The following is a 20,300-nucleotide window of genomic DNA, read 5'->3' as shown; positions in this document are numbered from 1 at the left end:
ATTTTCCCACCAATCGTGACAAAGCTGTCCCGATCGTGATGATGGTGGTACCGAGTCCTCAAATTGGGACTGTGCCACCTAAATCGATTGGGAGGTATGCTTAATATAATATCAAATGTCTATAAATGGAAAATGGTATGTGTTAAATATGTGGAGCAGCACGGTGGCTCAGTGGTTATCACTTCTGCCTCAAAGCACTGGGGTCATGAGTTCAATTCCCAACCATGGCCTTATCTGTGAGGAGTTTGTATGTTCTCCCCGTGCTTGCGTGGGTTTCCTCCGGGTGCTCCGGTTTCTTCCCAAACTCCGAAAACATACTAGTAGGTTAATTGGCTGCTATCAAAATTGACCACTGTGAGCTCGAATGGGGCAGGGACTGATGTGAGTGAGTTCTCTGTACAGCGCTGCGGAATTAGTGGTGCTATATAAATAAACAGTGATGATGTGATAGATATAAAATAATGATTTAATTTTTTGTTCATTAAAAGGAAATTATAATTTATATTATCCATACTATATACACAAAATCTTTACTGAATGACACCTAACAAGCTTTATATATATATAATATATATATATATATATATATATATATATATATATATATATATATATATATATATATATATGTATAACAGAACTTTCGGGACATGGGATTTCTAGAAGACCCCACATCTGTGTCTATACGTCCCCTCTCATATGAGTGTGTAAAGTAGTACATAGAAAGACAATTTAGCATCACTCAGACCTGACCTGCTGAAACGAGACACCAACGAATGGTTAAGGAAAAAAAAAATGCCCAAGGAAAATCTAAATCTTATACTGAGGGAAAAAAAGAGGACAGCAACAAAGGAATTATGTGAGCGAAAAACTGGAAGTGGAAAGAGTGACAGTTTTACTGCTGTACTTGTGAAAAATACAACAATCCGTGTTTAACTTCCACAGGAAGTGTTGAAATTACAGTTACTGAAATATATCCAACACTTAAAAATTCAATTATCTCTCCCAGAACATTTTAATTTCACCACTGACAAACAGATGTTTTAATGTCAACGTCGAAAACCCAATTCAACTTCTGTCCGTTGTGTGGGGTTGTTTTTTTTTTCCAAAATGAAAAAAAGAAGAAAAAAAAACACGAGGACTTTCTCAATTGTTGCATCTGGCGTTAGACGTGGGGGCCGACTATCGCTGAGACTTATGAATGAAACAACGGCCTAGTCAGGACTCGGGACAGATGTGGTATTTCGCAGTGTGGTGTAGGGACTGATAGGGCCAGATAGAACCAAATAAACATGGAAAGGGTCAGGGTAACAGAATGATGTTATGTGCTGAGCAGAATAATGGCTCAGTATTAACTAATTGAGTTAATGTTACGTAAACAGAAACACTGTGACTGCTTTTTCTTGTCTTTATTCTGCAGAAAGATGGGGGGGGGCGTTTGTTCAACATTTAAAGGGTAAATAAAACTACAAATGCAACTTGTCTCAAATAAAAGAGATACTAGTAATATTTAGAACTATATAGGTAAAAGTTTCACAGGTTTAACTGAAGTGATTATGCCATTAATCATTTCTTCATGCCAGGGAAAGATGAAATGATTGATAACAGAGAACGAAAGCTTGCATTCAGCTACAAATGTAAATACAATGTCAAGGAATGTCAATTCTGTCAAGGAATGGGAAACTTTAAATATTTACAAATGCTACTAGCAGCTCTTGTATATAGGTTAACTTGAATCTTAGATAATGACGTCCCTTACATTAGTGAAGAGAACAGATTTATTAGAACAGTTGAAAATTTGTTTACGGACAAATATCTAAAATATTTGCTTTGAACCAGGATTTTGTATTGACACTATGTGGCATAAAATAAACGGTGATACTATACGAAACACAATAGACAAATGAAGTAAGATGAGCAAGGATTTAGACAGATTAAGTGTCGTACACCCATTAAAGCACAGACAAAACCTTGAAATAGAGTCTACTACAGCGATAGGCAATCTGATACATTTAAGTGCCCACCAGGGCAGCCCTCAGACTTTCAAAATGAATGATGATATAACTGGAGTATTTACAATTAAAGACCACCATACTCTCTTCCACTCTTTAGCAGCATGTTGCCATGTAAAGAGGGAGATGCTTCTCTATCACGGCAGACAAAGAGTGAATGACAGCTTGGCAGACCTGCTCTATAGAAATGCACTGCATGGATTGGATGATTCATACACAGGGGCAGGGCTAGTGATGTCACAGTAACTGAAATAATTGATGTGTAGCCTTTTGACTAGTGTTAGATTCCATTAGGACAGTGTTATAAATATGTGTCTGGAACACAGATGTCTATACTAGTGAGTTTGGGAAGGGGGGGGGGTGGTAATACTAACAGAGTTGCGGTGGAATGTCAGGGTAAAATTAAATAATGTATTTTACCTTCATGTACACATTGGAACATTTACTTTGGGGAACCAAAGACAAACCGTCATGTCCATGACCCACGATTCAAAACTGGCAGAACTTTTTAGCAGTTTGGTTTCGTAACCTACAACTACTCTTCAAAAATATGTTGGGACCTTTGTTAATTCTTTTGCCATTTGTGAAAGATTGAACTATGGGTTTCTGCCAAGAACATTAAGCTTTCAATACATTTAGAGTTATTTTGTCCCAAACAAATTGCAACCCAAATCCATCAAACTAGTGACAATACGGTTACAACTTCTGTCCTCGTTGAGAATTCCAAACGTCTTTCGTGCCTCTCTTCTAAAACCAGCTAAAAATATTCATCTTTCTGCTAAAAGCTTTATGTCGGGATGCCAGGAAATCATGGATTCTCATCTATTGAGGGTCCTTGTAATATCTGGTCCACTAGAATGGATATGGTCTGGAAGAACGTTCCTAGATATCTGCTCAGAATCTTCATGCTAGTTTTCTTTTGAAACAAAGAAACCCTAGCAAAGTGGATGATTTTGGACCCTGAGCCTCTTCTCCATGGTGAGAGATTGGTAGGCGAGTTTACAAAGGTATGTCCTTTTGTAGCGCTGTACTTGTGAATAATGTATAGGCGTTATGTGCCTACGTAATTCCAGGGCACGTGCTGTATTCTATAAAGTTCCTGGGTGCAGTTATGTGAAGAATTCTAGTGTTTTGTCCCTGTCTAAAGCTAGGTACACACTACAGAAAATTTCTCCCGATGCGATATCTAACAATTTTACCAACGACTGAAAGTCCCGATCAGCAGCCGATTCATGTGTATAAACTATACACGTTTTACAGATCTGTTACTGCAAAACTAGATTATGTCTGGCTGTACATCTCCCCACACATTGTACCAACCGGGTACACACATAATTTTACTGATAGTACCCTTACGATTGCACTAACAGTGTGCCCTCACATGAACAAACTAATGTGCCGCCATAAATGATTATACCACCAGTGTCTCCCACACATGAGTATACCACCAGTGTCCCCACACATGATTATACCACCAGTGTCCCCACGCATTATTATACCACCAGTGCCCCCACACATGATTATACCACCAGTGCCCCCACGCATTATTATACCACCAGTGTCCCCACGCATGATTATACCAGTACTGTGCCCCCACTCATTATTATACCACCAGTGCCCCCACTCATTATTATACCAGTAATGTGCCCCCACTCATGATTAAACCAACACTGGCCTTCCATGAATCTGCCTAATGAATATTCAATCAACAAACCATTTCTTGAAGACTATTAAATAATAATAAGACATAAATGGCATTAAGTACCTGAAATGCCAAAATCTTTGTTTATGAATTAAAAAAACAAAAATCCCTCGAAACAAGAGATGTTACGTAACTGATACTATCTGCCAATGTAGGCAAACACTAGTACAGCAGAATGCACAGTGGTGAGTCCCTTAGACATCGCATAGTTATACACACAGAAGGAACCTATTATCTAATGACTCATGTTATAGCATGTCAAATAGAATGATCCAACTATTTATGATAGCAGCCTAATAATCTAGCCTGGAGTTACTCAAATATCAAGCAAGGAGCAAATTACATGCCGATTCACAGCAGCTAATTAAAAAAAACCTTGCAACTGGATATACACATCTGTGACACAAACACAGACCGGCTTAATGTGAATAGTTTGCAGAAAATGTTTGCAAGAATTTCTGCCTCCGCTGAATTGCCATCTATTTAGAGAAAGGTGAAATTTTCTAGATTTTGCTACTTTTGCTGGCGGAAATTGTTCTTAAGTGTTCCTAGTCCTACTCGAACCACACCATACACAGACAATAACTTCCACGAGATACAAATATACAAGTACAGATATGGCATCCCGCTGAATGGTGTAGCAAAAGCGGAACTCGAAGACTGCATTGGTGGAACTTGACCGCAATTTTGGTCAACTCTACACCCATGGTATTAGCAACCTTAGCCAAACTTTACCTGACCCCAAACCTTTTACATGACAATTTTGTCTTAAAACCTCAAAGCGGTAGATTTATCAAACCTTCTAAAAGTAAAGGTGGAGGTGTTGCCCGTAGTAACCAATCAGATTCTAGCTAACTTTTTCTAGAATGTACTAAAAATCATGGTAGCAAGAATCTGATTGGTTGCTAGGGGCAACATCTCTACTTTTCCTTTTTTAGAAGGTCGACAAATCTCTTAAAAAAAGTATTTATAATGAAAAAAAAAGGGATTTTAATTTTTCAAGTCTCTGCTCTATCGACCTAAACTAACCTGGACCCTTTTCAGTAGAAGCCGCAAACAGGACTTTTCTTTAATTAGTTTGACCTAAGTGCTAATTTTTTATTTCCCGTAGCCAAGCCCTCTGCTTGGGTTTGGCTACCAGCCATTAGATGTCTGTCATTCTTTAGTCTGTAATCAATCATCAAACCTAATTCCTAATCCCCTGCCATTGAAAGTTATAATACTTTTTTTCTCTTGCATTGGGTATAATTATAGCCTGCATATTTTGGCTCTATCTGCAGTAACTTGCATTTAACCCCTATTGTTCATCTGAAAGTTGGATTTCGGAGATGTCTTTCAGTAACTCAAAGCCTTTTTTATGCTGTGTACACAATTGTAACAGACGTGAGGTCATTTGAAGTTTGGAAGGAAGATCTTTAAAAGTCAGTGATGTATATAAGTGATGTATATATCCATTTATACCCACATTATAAAGCTGGAACTCAACCCTGTTAGGTTGAAACTGCTCAAGGTCTCATCAAGCCTGATAGACACCTGTTTTCCCAATGATCTATACTCTGGGATCATGAGACATGTGAACATTAATGTATGTCCAGGCCATGAGATACATCTATTTTAAGTCAACTGCTGAACAAACGTTAAAAAAAGATTTGTGTCCTCACTATAGTTAAAGTTTATGATGCTCATTTATCTGCAACTTTCTCTGGTTGCATGTGGCTGGGACGTAGCGGGGCTACATTTTACCTGAATTCAAAGAAAATCAGCTATAGCACAGTCCCCATGTCAGTATACAGTACAGTCCCCCATGTCAGTATATAGTACAGTACCCCATGTCAGTATACAGTACAGTACCCCATGTCGGTATACAGTACAGTCCCCCATGTCAGTATATAGTACAGTACCCCATGTCAGTATACAGTACAGTACCCCATGTCGGTATACAGTACAGTCCCCATGTCAGTATATAGTACAGTCCCCCATGTCAGTATACAGTACAGTACCCCATGTCGGTATACAGTACAGTCCCCATGTCAGTATACAGTACAGTCCCCCATGTCAGTATACAGTACAGTCCTCCATGTCAGTATATAGTACAGTCCCCATGTCAGTATATAGTACAGTCCCCCATGTCAGTATACTATCCAGTCCATGTCAGTATACTATCCAGTCCCCTATGTCAGTATATAGTACAGTCCCCCATGTCAGTATACAGTACAGTCCCCCATGTCAGTATACTATCCAGTCCCCCATTTCAGTATACAGTACAGTCCCTCATGTCGGTATACAGTACAGTCCCCCATGTCAGTATACAAAATACCTCAGTGCTGGTATGAAGTAGACTTCAAATTACAACCAGCAACACCAGCATGTTCGGGAGAATTAATATTGGAGTTTCACAGTTGTAGACAGAAACTTCCTTTGACAACTTTCCAAAAATTCACAGAAAAACACAACAAAAGAAAAAGGCATTTAATGTAGTAGAGCAATAAAGATCTTTCATTATATATGACATGACAGACAACCAGTACGTTCCCTCAGACATGTTTATACAACGTAAGCGTGCTGATAAAATGTAAATAAGCAATACAAGATAAACTTCCCGATTACATTCAATCTCATTAGTTTAACCTTCTCTCCTTAAATAAATGATGTGTGCAAATCATTATGAGCTACACTATAGTAAGCTGTACAGTCTGTGAGGGAACGCTGTGTTACAGTGTACTTGTCACACAGCGGAGGCAGACGTTCATAGCAACATCTAATATTCATGGGAATGCATCAATTCACAAGATAACAGGGACATCGCTGAAGCATGAGAGACTCTGGTTCAGCCCACACAAAATGGCTGCCTACGCTGGGCATACAGACACACTATAAGAGTCATAACAGAAAGGATTCAGTCAGCTTGTGAATATATCGTGATCCGCAATTGAACACGTGGGCTAGAACGGATAAGCCCATTTTGTGTGCAATTATCACATTTTTATGCTGAATTGTTTCCTTCGTGTTCCTGAGCCCTCCGCCTGGGACATTCAGAGCAAGCTTGGGGCTATGGGGGAGCTCTTCAAGTGTTGTTCTCCTTTTCCCACGCAAGGAATGTCCGGGAGACTCCCGCATGTGTTTTGTCTCCTTTTCCCACGCATGCGCAGTGGTTCCTCTACTGATGCGTGCACCATGAAAAGCCGAACGTGGCTTCACAGTGTATGCACCAACCCTGAGCAGGGAGGAGGTGCCCCTGGAAGAACACAGCGCCGGCCCTGATGACACTTTGGGTCTTGTTTTAAGCAGAGGCCTAAACGGCCTTAAGTAACCAAGTGACCACAGTTGTGTAGACCATTCATAGAGAATGGCTGGCAAATTTTAGCCACAGGGCGCTACCCTCTGTTCAGCAGCCTATTAGGAATATTTTAAAGGAAAAAAAAATGCAGGAAGTCCAGTGACGCAGCCCAAAGTAGTCCACTATGGCACATATGCCCCTCTGCCCCCCAGCCTAGCCGGCCGCTGGCAATTCATGAACTTCTAGACTACTCAGGGCAAGTCTCTAATACGCCAATTTTTGTTGCAGAGAAGCAACAAAAATGTCAAAAGTTGACTGCGAGGCAAAACCTTTAGCAGAGTTCAACTCCATGGGGTATATTTACTAAACTGTGGGTTTGAAAAAATGGGGGTGTTGCCTATAGCAACCAATCAGATTCTAGCTGTCATTTTTGTAGAATGTACTAATTAAATAATAGCTAGAATCTGATTGGTTGCTATAGGCAACATGTCCACTTGTTCAAACCTGCAGTTTAGTAAATATACCCCCATATGTCCTCACAATGCCAGGAGGTGAGGAGACAGCATAGAGGCCTTTAGTTCTGCAGGAGTACCGGATAAATCCTGAGAGAACGATGGTTCTATGATGTATGAGCCTAGTGGAACATTTACACTTTTCTAAGCCTAACATTAGTACGTTGACAAAAGTAATTAGACGTTTAACTCGTTTATAAAACTGTTATTAAAGCCTTGGCAAAATGTTTGACTTCCTAACAGCACATGAAGAGAGGGATGAATAAAACTGGAAGCGACTGGAATGTTCCTGAGAAGTTGACATAATTATTTATATCCTGCTTAAATACTTCTCTTGTCTAAAATTTATCCCAGGACATTGGGATATATATATATATATATATATATATATATATATATATATATATATATATATATATTGTACTTAGCCAAAGTTAAAATTTGAAAACAAAATATGCCTTGGGATATATATATATATATATATATATATATATATATATATATATATATATCTGCTGTCTTTCATAGTTTTTCCTTTAACTCTAAATCTAGCAACTGCTAAAAATATCTCTGAAGATCGCTCAGGGAAGGCTATCAGCAATGCATTATATAGCTTACAACTGGTATAATTAGAGCATATTTGTAATAGCTCAGAAATAGCTGGGCCCCGCTAGCTAATAACTATGATGTATAAATGAACCACTAGTCTTTCCCATGCTTCTAGCTTCAACATTTGACCTTGTACTGAAAGTTATACAGTTATACTGCTTGCATATTGTTGACAGAACTGTACATCTTAAGCATTTAATTTGGATAAGCAAGACCACATGTAGAAGGGAACTCACCAGAGGCTCAGTTTATTTACAAATATATGTGTGTGTGTATAATATATATATATATATATATACAATGTTCTTTTTAAATTGATAATAGCTTGAGTTTACATCACCTGCAATAGCCCTTTATGGTTAATATGGTTAGAGTCAACATGGACATTGTGTTAAAATTAGAGATGGGCGGGTCCGGTTCTCCGAGAACCGAACCCACCCGAACTTTGGGTATCCGAGTACCGAGCTGAGCAGCTCGGTACTCTCCCGCCCATTCCGAATCCAAATCGAGGCCGAACGTCATTGTGACGTCGTCGGATCTCGGGACTCGGTTCTCGCGATACTTCAACTTTATAAATACACGCCTCCACAGCAATCCATCGCCATTTGACAGAGGGAGAGAGCAGGGTGTAGTCATAGGCTAATTAGAGCAGGGACAGAGAATACCATATTGTTCTTGCAATTGCTCTAACCAAAATCGCTAGTGCAGAGAGGAGGATAGAGGTTTATTATTTTTTCTTCATATTTGGCACTCCCCAGCGCTTTTGGGGTGTCCCCCATAATTGTGCATTAATATTTCTGGCTGTCAAAAGTCATATCTGTCAGCATTATCTACTAAATAATTTGTAGCACACCTCAGTGTTTTTGGGGTGTCCTCCCTAATTGTGCATTAATATTTCTGGCTGTCAAAAGTCATATCTGTCAGCAGTATCTACTCAATAATTTTTAGCACTCCTCAGTGTTTTTGGGGTGTCCTCCCTAATTGTGCATTAATATTTCTGGCTGTCAAAAGTCATATCTGTCAGCAGTATCTACTCAATAATTTGTAGCACTCCTCAGTGTTTTTGGGGTGTCCTCCCTAATTGTGCATTAATATTTCTGGCTGTCAAAAGTCATATCTGTCAGCAGTATCTACTCAATAATTTTTAGCACTCCTCAGTGTTTTTGGGGTGTCCTCCCTAATTGTGCATTAATATTTCTGGCTGTCAAAAGTCATATCTGTCAGCAGTATCTACTCAATAATTTTTAGCACTCCTCAGTGTTTTTGGGGTGTCCTCCCTAATTGTGCATTAATATTTCTGGCTGTCAAAAGTCATATCTGTCAGCAGTATCTACTCAATAATTTTTAGCACTCCTCAGTGTTTTTGGGGTGTCCTCCCTAATTGTGCATTAATATTTCTGGCTGTCAAAAGTCATATCTGTCAGCAGTATCTACTCAATAATTTGTAGCACTCCTCAGTGTTTTTGGGGTGTCCTCCCTAATTGTGCATTAATATTTCTGGCTGTCAAAAGTCATATCTGTCAGCAGTATCTACTCAATAATTTGTAGCACTCCTCAGTGTTTTTGGGGTGTCCTCCCTAATTGTGCATTAATATTTCTGGCTGTCAAAAGTCATATCTGTCAGCAGTATCTACTCAATAATTTGTAGCACTCCTCAGTGTTTTTGGGGTGTCCTCCCTAATTGTGCATTAATATTTCTGGCTGTCAAAAGTCATATCTGTCAGCAGTATCTACTCAATAATTTTTAGCACTCCTCAGTGTTTTTGGGGTGTCCTCCCTAATTGTGCATTAATATTTCTGGCTGTCAAAAGTCATATCTGTCAGCAGTATCTACTCAATAATTTTTAGCACTCCTCAGTGTTTTTGGGGTGTCCTCCCTAATTGTGCATTAATATTTCTGGCTGTCAAAAGTCATATCTGTCAGCAGTATCTACTCAATAATTTTTAGCACTCCTCAGTGTTTTTGGGGTGTCCTCCCTAATTGTGCATTAATATTTCTGGCTGTCAAAAGTCATATCTGTCAGCAGTATCTACTCAATAATTTTTAGCACTCCTCAGTGTTTTTGGGGTGTCCTCCCTAATTGTGCATTAATATTTCTGGCTGTCAAAAGTCATATCTGTCAGCAGTATCTACTCAATAATTTGTAGCACTCCTCAGTGTTTTTGGGGTGTCCTCCCTAATTGTGCATTAATATTTCTGGCTGTCAAAAGTCATATCTGTCAGCAGTATCTACTCAATAATTTGTAGCACTCCTCAGTGTTTTTGGGGTGTCCTCCCTAATTGTGCATTAATATTTCTGGCTGTCAAAAGTCATATCTGTCAGCAGTATCTACTCAATAATTTGTAGCACTCCTCAGTGTTTTTGGGGTGTCCTCCCTAATTGTGCATTAATATTTCTGGCTGTCAAAAGTCATATCTGTCAGCAGTATCTACTCAATAATTTTTAGCACTCCTCAGTGTTTTTGGGGTGTCCTCCCTAATTGTGCATTAATATTTCTGGCTGTCAAAAGTCATATCTGTCAGCAGTATCTACTCAATAATTTTTAGCACTCCTCAGTGTTTTTGGGGTGTCCTCCCTAATTGTGCATTAATATTTCTGGCTGTCAAAAGTCATATCTGTCAGCAGTATCTACTCAATAATTTTTAGCACTCCTCAGTGGTTTGCGCTCAGAATGGATTCAAAGCAGTCCACATATGATCTAAATGAGCAACCAGGTTCTGTCACCAGTCCTGATGTTAGTGTTCCCAGTACGTCATCTGGCCAAGGCGATGTCAAACAACAGAGTGTTTTCAAATTAGTGCAAAAAACAAAAACCAAAAAAAAATTTACTGTATTGAAGCGAAAAAGAAGTGTAACTGAGCAAAAGTTAAGTGACGATAAAAAAAAAATTGCAAGCATGCCATTCTACACACGCAGTGGCAAAGAGAGAATGAGGCCTTCACCTTTGGCTATTAGTGGCAGATCCCAAAAAGTTACCCAGGCTACAATTGGTGCACAACTACTGTTACGCGTCAAAGCTGAGCTGCAAGATACCAGTGAGGCATTACAGGAGAATATTTGCTCTGATTCACAAATGACAACAATCCCTGTGGAGAGTCCATCCAACAGTGGGATGTCTAATCGTGAGCATTCTGCTGATGTGTGCCTTAATAGCCCGAGTGTAGCCGGTGATACCCAAATTGAGGATGCCACTTTGGAATTAGAAGAGGATGAGGGGGAGATTTGTGTAGGCGACGAGGGCGCTAATGAGGATGTTGATGAGGATGAGGTTGTTTGTGTAAGTCCTGCACCAGTGGCAGCAGTTCTGGCACGTGACAAGAAAAAGGCCATTGTCATGCCTGGGCATAAAACAAAAAAATCCACTTCTTATGTGTGGAATTATTTCTACCCAAATCCAGACAACAATTGTATAGCCATTTGTAGTGTATGTGAAGCCACAGTCAGTCGAGGGAGGGACCTTAACCATCTTGGAACCTCGTCTATGTTACGCCATTTAACGAGAGTTCATGGCAAAGTGTTGGGAAAAGCTGAAAGTTCTTCCCAAAAGAATACAAGCACTCCCTCATCAGCTAAGACCCTCCGCTCACCGACATACCGACGGCTACAAAATACACCCACCACACCATCCTCATCAATATCCTCAGTAGCGCTCGGAGTTAGCCCGGCATCCCACTTAAGGCTGGATGACTCCGGCACTATTATTGATTCCTCTGAAGAAAGCGTTAGTCCTGCTGCTGCTGTTGCTGCTGCTGGGGGTGAATCGTCATCCCAGAGGCAGGTGAATAAAATGAGCAGTCCTACATTTCAGCAATTAACTGTGAAACAATCATTTGCGAGGGGAAGCAAATATGACAGCAGTCACCCAGTCGCCAAGCGAATCACAGACGCCATGGCTGCAATGTTAGTGTTAGATCTGCGTCCAATCTCCACAATAAACGCAGCTGGTTTTTCACAGTTAATTGAGGTTTTGTGTCCGCGTTACAGAATTCCATCGCGACACCATTTCTCCCGTAAAGCTATTCCACAACTATACCAAAAAGTGTGTAAAAATGTAGAGATTGCGCTGAAAAATGCCATTCTGCCCACTGTTCACTTAACCACAGATATGTGGACAAGTGGAAGTGGCCAAACCAAAGACTATATGACTGTGACAGCCCACTGGGTTGGTCATTCACCTTCACCAGCAGGAACAGCAGCAGCATGTACACCACTACGTAACATTTGTCACAGGCAGGCCACTCTTTGTATCACCGGCTTCACTAACAGGCATACGGCTGACAATTTGTTACGCAAACTGAGAGATGTGATTGATGCATGGCTTATACCACTCGGACTCTCCCCAGGGTATGTCATTTCAGATAACGCCAACAATATAGTGCGAGCATTACAGCTGGGTGATTTCCAACATATTCCCTGTTTTGCTCACACCATCAACTTGGTGGTGCAGAGCTTCCTACGAAATAACCGTGAGGTGCAGGAGATGCTTTCGGTGGCCCGTAAAATTTCAGGCCATTTCAGGCATTCAGCCACAGCATGTAGGAGATTACAGCAGCTCCAAGAGCAGTTTAACTTGCCCTGCCACCAACTTAAGCAAGAGGTGGTAACTCGGTGGAATTCCACCCTGTACATGCTTCAGAGGATGGAGGAACAGCGCAAAGCCATCCAAGCATATTGCACAAGTCATGACATTGGGAAAGGAGGGGGGATGTATTTCACTCTTGCACAGTGGGGAATCCTTTCAGTGCTGTGCAAGGTGCTGAAACCATTTGAAGTTGTGACATGTGAGGTCAGTGCAGACTCTGCTAGTTTGAGCCAAGTCATTCCTTTAATTAGACTATTGGAAAAGCAGCTTGAGAAAATGAAGGAGGAGCTGAAAGCAAGCAATTCAGCAAAGTATGTTGGCCTTGTCGATCAAGTACTTAATTCGCTTCACAATGATCCTCGAGTTATTAAGATCTTGAACTCGGATCAGTACGTTTTGGCCACTGTGCTTGATCCAAGGTTTAAAACCTACATTGAGTCTTTACTTGTAAATGAGCGAGATGTGAACTTTTGCAAGGAGCTATTGCTCAGCAAGTTGGCCGCTGAACTGGGCCTCGGCTTGACGACGTGTCCTCCTTCACTTTCTCAAGCTGTTGCTCGTAAAAAATTAAATTTCCAAAAAAGAAGCAGGGAAGACACAGGGGGCAGACGAGAACAATTTAACATCTGGGCTGGTTTGAAGGATTTTTCAAAAAAAAGTGTCACTTTGCCCATAAGTCCATCCAATATGAGTATAAACATGCAAAGGATGGTGGAGGATTACTTTCAAGAGGTAGTTGATATGGAAATGTCAGACAGTCCCTTTCCTTACTGGGAAGAAAAGCAAGCCATTTGGAAACCCATGTACAAACTTGCTTTGCAATACCTAAGCTGCCCACCCTCCAGTGTGTACTCTGAACGAGTGTTCAGCACAGCAGGGAACTTAGTCAGTGATCGCCGTAGAAGGTTACTTCCCAAAAATGTGGAGAAAATGATGTTTATAAAAATGAACTACATCTTCCACGAGGAAGGCCTTCACCATCCAAGACATCCAAGCACTGACTGTTCTCTAATGGCGGATTCAAGCGGCGATGAATTGATAGTCTGTGATGATGACGTACACACTGATGAGGGTGAGGATGAAGCTGAAGATGATGCCGATAACATCTTTTTAAAACTTTCTATGTAAGTGTAGGGTGCAATCTACCCCCAAAGAGGAAAGGGACTTGTGGCATTTCCATATCACATACCATCTTGAAAGGCTGCTGTTAGGGCAATTTATCCTTAAGGGTAGGGTGTCATAGACAGAGTGACCCTAAACTGGCTTTGTCCATTTTTCATAATATTGTACAGTCTATAATGGCTGAATTTTTTAGTATTTTATACAAGTGGAGGGGGGCCTAGAGAGACAGAAACCAAACTGGCTTTCTCCATGTCAATTAATATTGTACAGTCTATAATGGCTGAATTTTTTGGTATTTTATACAAGTGGAGGGGGGCCTAGAGAGACAGAGTGACCCCAAACTGTCTTTCTCCATGTCAATTAATATTGTACAGTCTATAATGGCTGAATTTTTTAGTATTTTATACAAGTGGAGGGGGGCCTAGAGAGACAGAAACCAAACTGGCTTTCTCCATGTCAATTAATATTGTACAGTCTATAATGGCTGAATTTTTTGGTATTTTATACAAGTGGAGGGGGGCCTAGAGAGACAGAGTGACCCCAAACTGTCTTTCTCCATGTCAATTAATATTGTACAGTCTATAATGGCTGAATTTTTTAGTATTTTATACAAGTGGAGGGGGGCCTAGAGAGACAGAGTGACCCCAAACTGTCTTTCTCCATGTCAATTAATATTGTACAGTCTATAATGGCTGAATTTTTTAGTATTTTATACAAGTGGAGGGGGGCCTAGAGAGACAGAAACCAAACTGGCTTTCTCCATGTCAATTAATATTGTACAGTCTATAATGGCTGAATTTTTTGGTATTTTATACAAGTGGAGGGGGGCCTAGAGAGACAGAGTGACCCCAAACTGTCTTTCTCCATGTCAATTAATATTGTACAGTCTATAATGGCTGAATTTTTTAGTATTTTATACAAGTGGAGGGGGGGCTAGAGAGACAGAAACCAAACTGGCTTTCTCCATGTCAATTAATATTGTACAGTCTATAATGGCTGAATTTTTTGGTATTTTATACAAGTGGAGGGGGGCCTAGAGAGACAGAGTGACCCCAAACTGTCTTTCTCCATGTCAATTAATATTGTACAGTCTATAATGGCTGAATTTTTTAGTATTTTATACAAGTGGAGGGGGGCCTAGAGAGACAGAAACCAAACTGGCTTTCTCCATGTCAATTAATATTGTACAGTCTATAATGGCTGAATTTTTTGCTATTTTATACAAGTGGAGGGGGGCCTTGAGAGACAGAAAGCAAACTGGCTTTTTCCATTTCTTTACATATTTAACTATAAGTGTAGGGTGTAATATACATTCAAAGACGATGGCTGCATTGCCAATATGCATAGATGGAGAGGAAGACAATCTGTTTTGTGTGTAGAATAGGCCTACCAACGAAGAATTAAACTGTTTTTTTGGATGATTTATTACCTCAACAATTAGATTACTTGTCTCTAAAACAGTTGGAGCACTAAATTGGGTTAATTTAGGCCCAAAAACATGGATTTTCCCAAAAAATAGCAAAACAAAACCAAACAAAACCAAAACCAAAACCAAAACACGCAATGGCGGTTTTGCAAAACCAAAACCAAAACCAAAACACGACGGTAATCCAGATCCAAAACCGAATCCAAAACCAAAACACGGGGGTCAGTGACCATCTCTAGTTAAAATACATACTCCTCTCCATTGTGATTATACAGCAGTGGGATATATTAATTAGATCATACGCAGCAATGCTCGTAGGGCGTAATGTGCTTCTTGCGCCCTCTATTGGTGCAGGAGCTGACTGCAACTTGATTTCATTAAATAAGTTAAATTTTGTTACTCTACCTTTAATGTGCAAAAAAAAAAATGCTTTTAAAATACATGTTAAAAAAAGCCTCTAAGTGAACATATGCTATAGGCATGATTGTGTTCTTTTTTTTAATCTGTATATGGTGGTTGTATGCGTAAGAAAAATGCTGCTTTCACAATCGCTTCTTTCAGAATGCAGAGGAATTAAGTTTACTCAACACTTACTTTGCAATTATAACTTAAAACAAAAAGAACGTGTATCTGAAATATCCATTTGGCCCTAGCAGGTAATGTTTGCCTGGGAAAATACATGGGTACGATAGGATTATCATATTTCTTTAAAATTAATTATTAATGAATGGTAGTGGTTGGCTGCTATGGTGCTAGCAGTAGTTCCTAATTCTGGGTACCAGGGAAGGCTTTTTTGTGTACCCAATGGACCCTGTATATTACAAAAGACATTGTTCTAATTGCTGCAGCTGCCTCAGAACCTCTTGATGTGGAATTCTGTTTTTTTTTTTTAATGACAATACATCTCATATTTGAAGAAACTGGTAATGATTGACAGTTCTGGTTTACAAAAAGTTCTGCAGCATTTGTAATCATTTTTTTTTGTGGCAAACATTCCCTTCTAACTGAATATACAAATCCCGGAAAAAATACATTAGAGACAAATGCTGCAAGTCCTTGTAGGTGCTTTAAAAAAAAGTGGTGTCTACTGAAAATAAGAAAACTAGTCATAAAAAAGCAATGAAGACACTAAAGTGTATTCCAGTTTCAGGCAGGAGTAACAAGATTACTAGAAGGTTTTAGCTCACAGCTAGCATTTATAGAGAGGATTGCTGTGTAATTCGATCAATGAATTGTAACCAACCACAAATGACCATTTAGTCACTTTCTAACAAAATCCTTCACATTTTTATGCTCTTTCTAGCAAAGCATAAATTTTGCTGAATTCATATGGTTCCAGTTTACACTCCTATAACACCCCTCAAATAGCCAATAAATGTGACAAGTGAGATCAATGACGACCACATAGGACTTTTTGAGTGGCAGATATTATTATCACATAGGTAATTGTGAAGCAATTTGCTACAGATGTACTGTAACCAAGGCAGTAACTGCTCCCATACACAGTTCCTATAATATGCTTACGGTGTATCCTATACAGTGCTGAGAAAGCAGTAAGTTCTTTTATAACTCCCCCATGGTGACCTCACAACAAACTCCACAATCCTGGATGATGTTTGCATCCAGATTTTGTAGGTATATGAGATGAATGAGAGACCTATCCCCAAACCCAAAACCAGTGGTGTTAAGTTTTACTTAAATCACTTGCAACTTCCTAAAGTTTCCTTTTAACTTAAGGTTAAGGCAGGCCCAAAAGAGCTAGAGAGGGGTTAATCCTGTCACCAACAGGAGAGCCAATAGTACATTGCAAAATTTCTCTTGGCTGCAAGTCAATTTCCAGAATGCAATTCACATTCAGTATTTTGCTTCGTTTTTTCACAGTTGTGCAACCATCTTTCAGTGCCCATCAGCTTCTAAAACTATAGGGGTAGTAGTAACGCTCCCCAAATGCTGCCCCCCCCCCCCCACACACACAACCCCATCGCATGTAAGCACTGAGGTATTCACCAGCACCTGGCCACTAGCTGAGCTGGCAACACCATCTATGATATCCCCAGCTGAGACAGTGGTAGCTGCAACACCACCAACAGAAAATACCCCCAAATCAGCGCTAGAGGAACCTCCAAACTCTGCAACTAGAGGGTGAATAACTCTATTACAGTAGATTATTATGGGGGAGGACAGAGCGTTCTAAACGTGCAACATGATCATTCTGATCTATATATACAACTAGGGAAGACTGGCATTGATCAGTATACAAACAGTGGTTACTGGATTCCTAAATATGCACCTAGGGGAATACTAACAAATATTAAGAGTCAGATCATGCAATGCCCTGAATAAGTGAAAAGTAATGTCAGAAACTTAATACACAGAACTTAATATCAGATATGCAAACCTATGGAAATTGCACCAATATAGAGCATAATACACATATAATGACTTATTCAAATGTAAAAGGGGAAAAAATCACGTACTCGCCCGGCGATCACGTCCAGGGGCTGAGTGAGGGCACTTACTTTCAGAGGGGAAAGGAGGGGGAAGGAAATCTATTTTGTAAACTTCCTTGGCATAATACTCCTCATCAGTCCTCTCTTTCTCGCAGACGATGGCCCTCTGGTTGGCTTTCTCCTGCAACAGGTCCCTGGTGCTGTTATAAATGGCGATGACATCCTGAGACACTTCCTCGGGCTCCGGGTATTCCTCCGGGGGGCTGTTGAGCTTCAGTTTGCTGAGGATCTGCCCTCGGATCGCCTCGATCCGCTTGCGCATGAACTGATCCATATCTAGGGTGCTGCAGGTAGAGAGGCTGAGAGCCACTGCGGCCAGATCCAGGGTGAGGAACACGCTCAGGAGATAATAGTGCATCTTCGGTGGCTTCCCTGTGACAGCAATCCACAAACTCAAATGGTATGTACAATACAAATAAAATAAAAAAAATTGATGTGCAAAAAAAAAAGTCAAAAGTTACCCAAAAGTTTCCAAAGTAAAGAAAAAAAGTTGAAAAACATTAAAGAATAATAAAAAAAAAACAATAATGCAAAATGCTAAAATATCTGACAGCCCAGTGGAGCAGAGGTGTCTTCCTGTAGGTGACTGCACTGGGTATAGGGCAAGGAGAATCCTGATCACCTCCAGATCCCAGCTAAGGCGCACGCAAACATAGACTGGTGGGCAGGGGAAGGTAGATCCTGGTGGGGACTGAGGGAGAGAGATCCAACGTGTCCTGTAGGCTGCATCCAGGTCTCCAAGTACTGCTGGGATTGACACACAGGACTGTGTAGCAGGGCAGCTCCCCTCCAGTGTGCGCTCTCTCCTCCTAGCTGGCTGATGTGCAGACCGTTATGAGGCACACAGTCTGCCCCATGTGTCAGCCCCTCTCTCTCTCTCTCTCTCTCTCACTCACTGACGCTCAGCCTGGGAAAGTCTGCCAGCAGATAACATCACAGGCTTGCAGGGCAGGCACACACATTTATAAGGTCTCCCTGAAACCACGTGTTTGCCTTCCACAAAGTGACGTGATGTGTAGTGGAAGATCCCTTCTGTGAGAGCTCGGGGATCTAATGCGCTGCGCCCTGGGCAGAGACTGACGCCTCAGTGTGGACAGTGCTGGCCGGCGACAAAGTGTCTGCGACATCCCAGTCAGCTGATCTGACGCTGCGCTTACTGCATGGACCACTTCTATGTACTGTAAGATATTACCCTTTTGTGAGTGGTGATGTCAACAGGATTCTTTTTTCAAAGTGTTGTGTGATGGAAGTCAGTGAATGAATAACACACCTGGATGTGGGGCTTTATACAAGCTTGTTACATTTTACAGGAGTGACATCACTGTTTTCCAAAAATAAACATATATTACACATATATGCATGCTGCATGGGTATGTACAGCGCTGCGTAATTAGTGGCACTATATAAATAAATGATGATGATGATGATAATGTAATGCAAAATTTGTACCCCCCCCTACTGTAAAATATTAGACGTCACCGAGGAATTCTGAGCTAACGCTTTAATATATCTTTTTGTTTTACAGTAAGCAGTTCATTGTTATTTAAAAACAAACGTTTACATTGGAAACAAAGCAAATGAGGCTTGTACCAGGTGATCCTAAAATCCAGGTGTGTTGTACCTTCACTGCCAGCTGTACATTCCATGACAGAACACTTACACACTGAGTCATGTGACACCAGTGACATCACTGCTGTCCAAATATAAGTTATATTTTATGGAAAGTGCTCTCCAAATATAACAGAAGGGGTATAAATATGTAACGCCCCATGAAGCATGAGTGAATGTCACCTCCCCTGTGAGGGACGAGGAGTGTGACGTCTTAAGGAGCGTGATAAGAGTGCTCACAAGACCAGAGTGTTTAATAAGTGTGACTCAGAGTTCTGAGGCGGACGGTAGGTTCAGGTTTAGTCTAAGCTTCAGGTTTATGGAGTTATGCTGGTTTGAGCCTATGGGGGAGATTCAATTCAACGCGAGGTACGGCTGAACGCCACGGCGATGTCCGGCTACGCACATTGACGCCTGTTACACTAAGGAATTGCCACTAATTTTTCTGCCTACCTCTACGGGGAGCAGGGGGAAATGAGTGAAGGTTTCTTGTCGGATATGGCAGCAGACTGTCACCGCTGGGCGCCACGGCGATGTCTAGCTACGCACGTTGGCGCCTGTTACGGTAAGGAATCGCCTCTCATTTTTCTGACGACCTCTATGGGGTGCGGGGAAAAATGAGTGAAGGTTGCTTTTCGGACATGGCAGCAGACTGTGGGGCTATCAGACTTTCACACACTTACCATAACTCCAACGCAAGTTGGAGTGTCCCGCATATTAATGAATCGTGGATATCTGCTGCTTTGCATTTCTGTTTCGTTTTTGGGAGCAGTCACCATTCAATAGTATGGTGACTGCTCCTTCCCGCAATCTAACAAGTTCCGAATTAATTTTTTTTCCGGTAACTTGTCGTGTCAATGTACGCAGGCTGAAGCTGGCTTACATTATCATAATTGAAAAATTTCAGTGCTCCGAAGAGCAGAGCTGGACAATGCATG

At 40.7% G+C, this 20,300-nt stretch overlaps 1 protein-coding gene across 2 annotated transcripts in view; it reads right to left on the bottom strand.

Annotated features, from left to right (window-relative positions):
- The window catches only part of TGFB2 (transforming growth factor beta 2), a 114,099-nt gene extending 95,320 nt beyond the window's left edge, over positions 1 to 18,779 (bottom strand). The window contains exon 1 of one of the 2 annotated variants that reach the window (XM_075204261.1): positions 17,722 to 18,779. In XM_075204261.1, coding sequence (XP_075060362.1) covers positions 17,722 to 18,112 — 391 coding nt within the window. In that variant the 5' untranslated portion in view covers positions 18,113 to 18,779. The remainder of the gene's footprint in view (positions 1 to 17,721) is intronic. The other variant, XM_075204262.1, reaches the window with a different exon arrangement.
- Positions 18,780 to 20,300: the final 1,521 nt, after the last annotated feature.

This window comes from Mixophyes fleayi, chromosome 3 (genome assembly GCF_038048845.1).
Source record: "Mixophyes fleayi isolate aMixFle1 chromosome 3, aMixFle1.hap1, whole genome shotgun sequence".
Classification (NCBI taxonomy): Eukaryota; Metazoa; Chordata; class Amphibia; order Anura; family Limnodynastidae; genus Mixophyes; species Mixophyes fleayi.
Note: the sequence above shows the minus strand (reverse complement) of the source record. Positions and strands in the feature narration are given on the sequence as shown.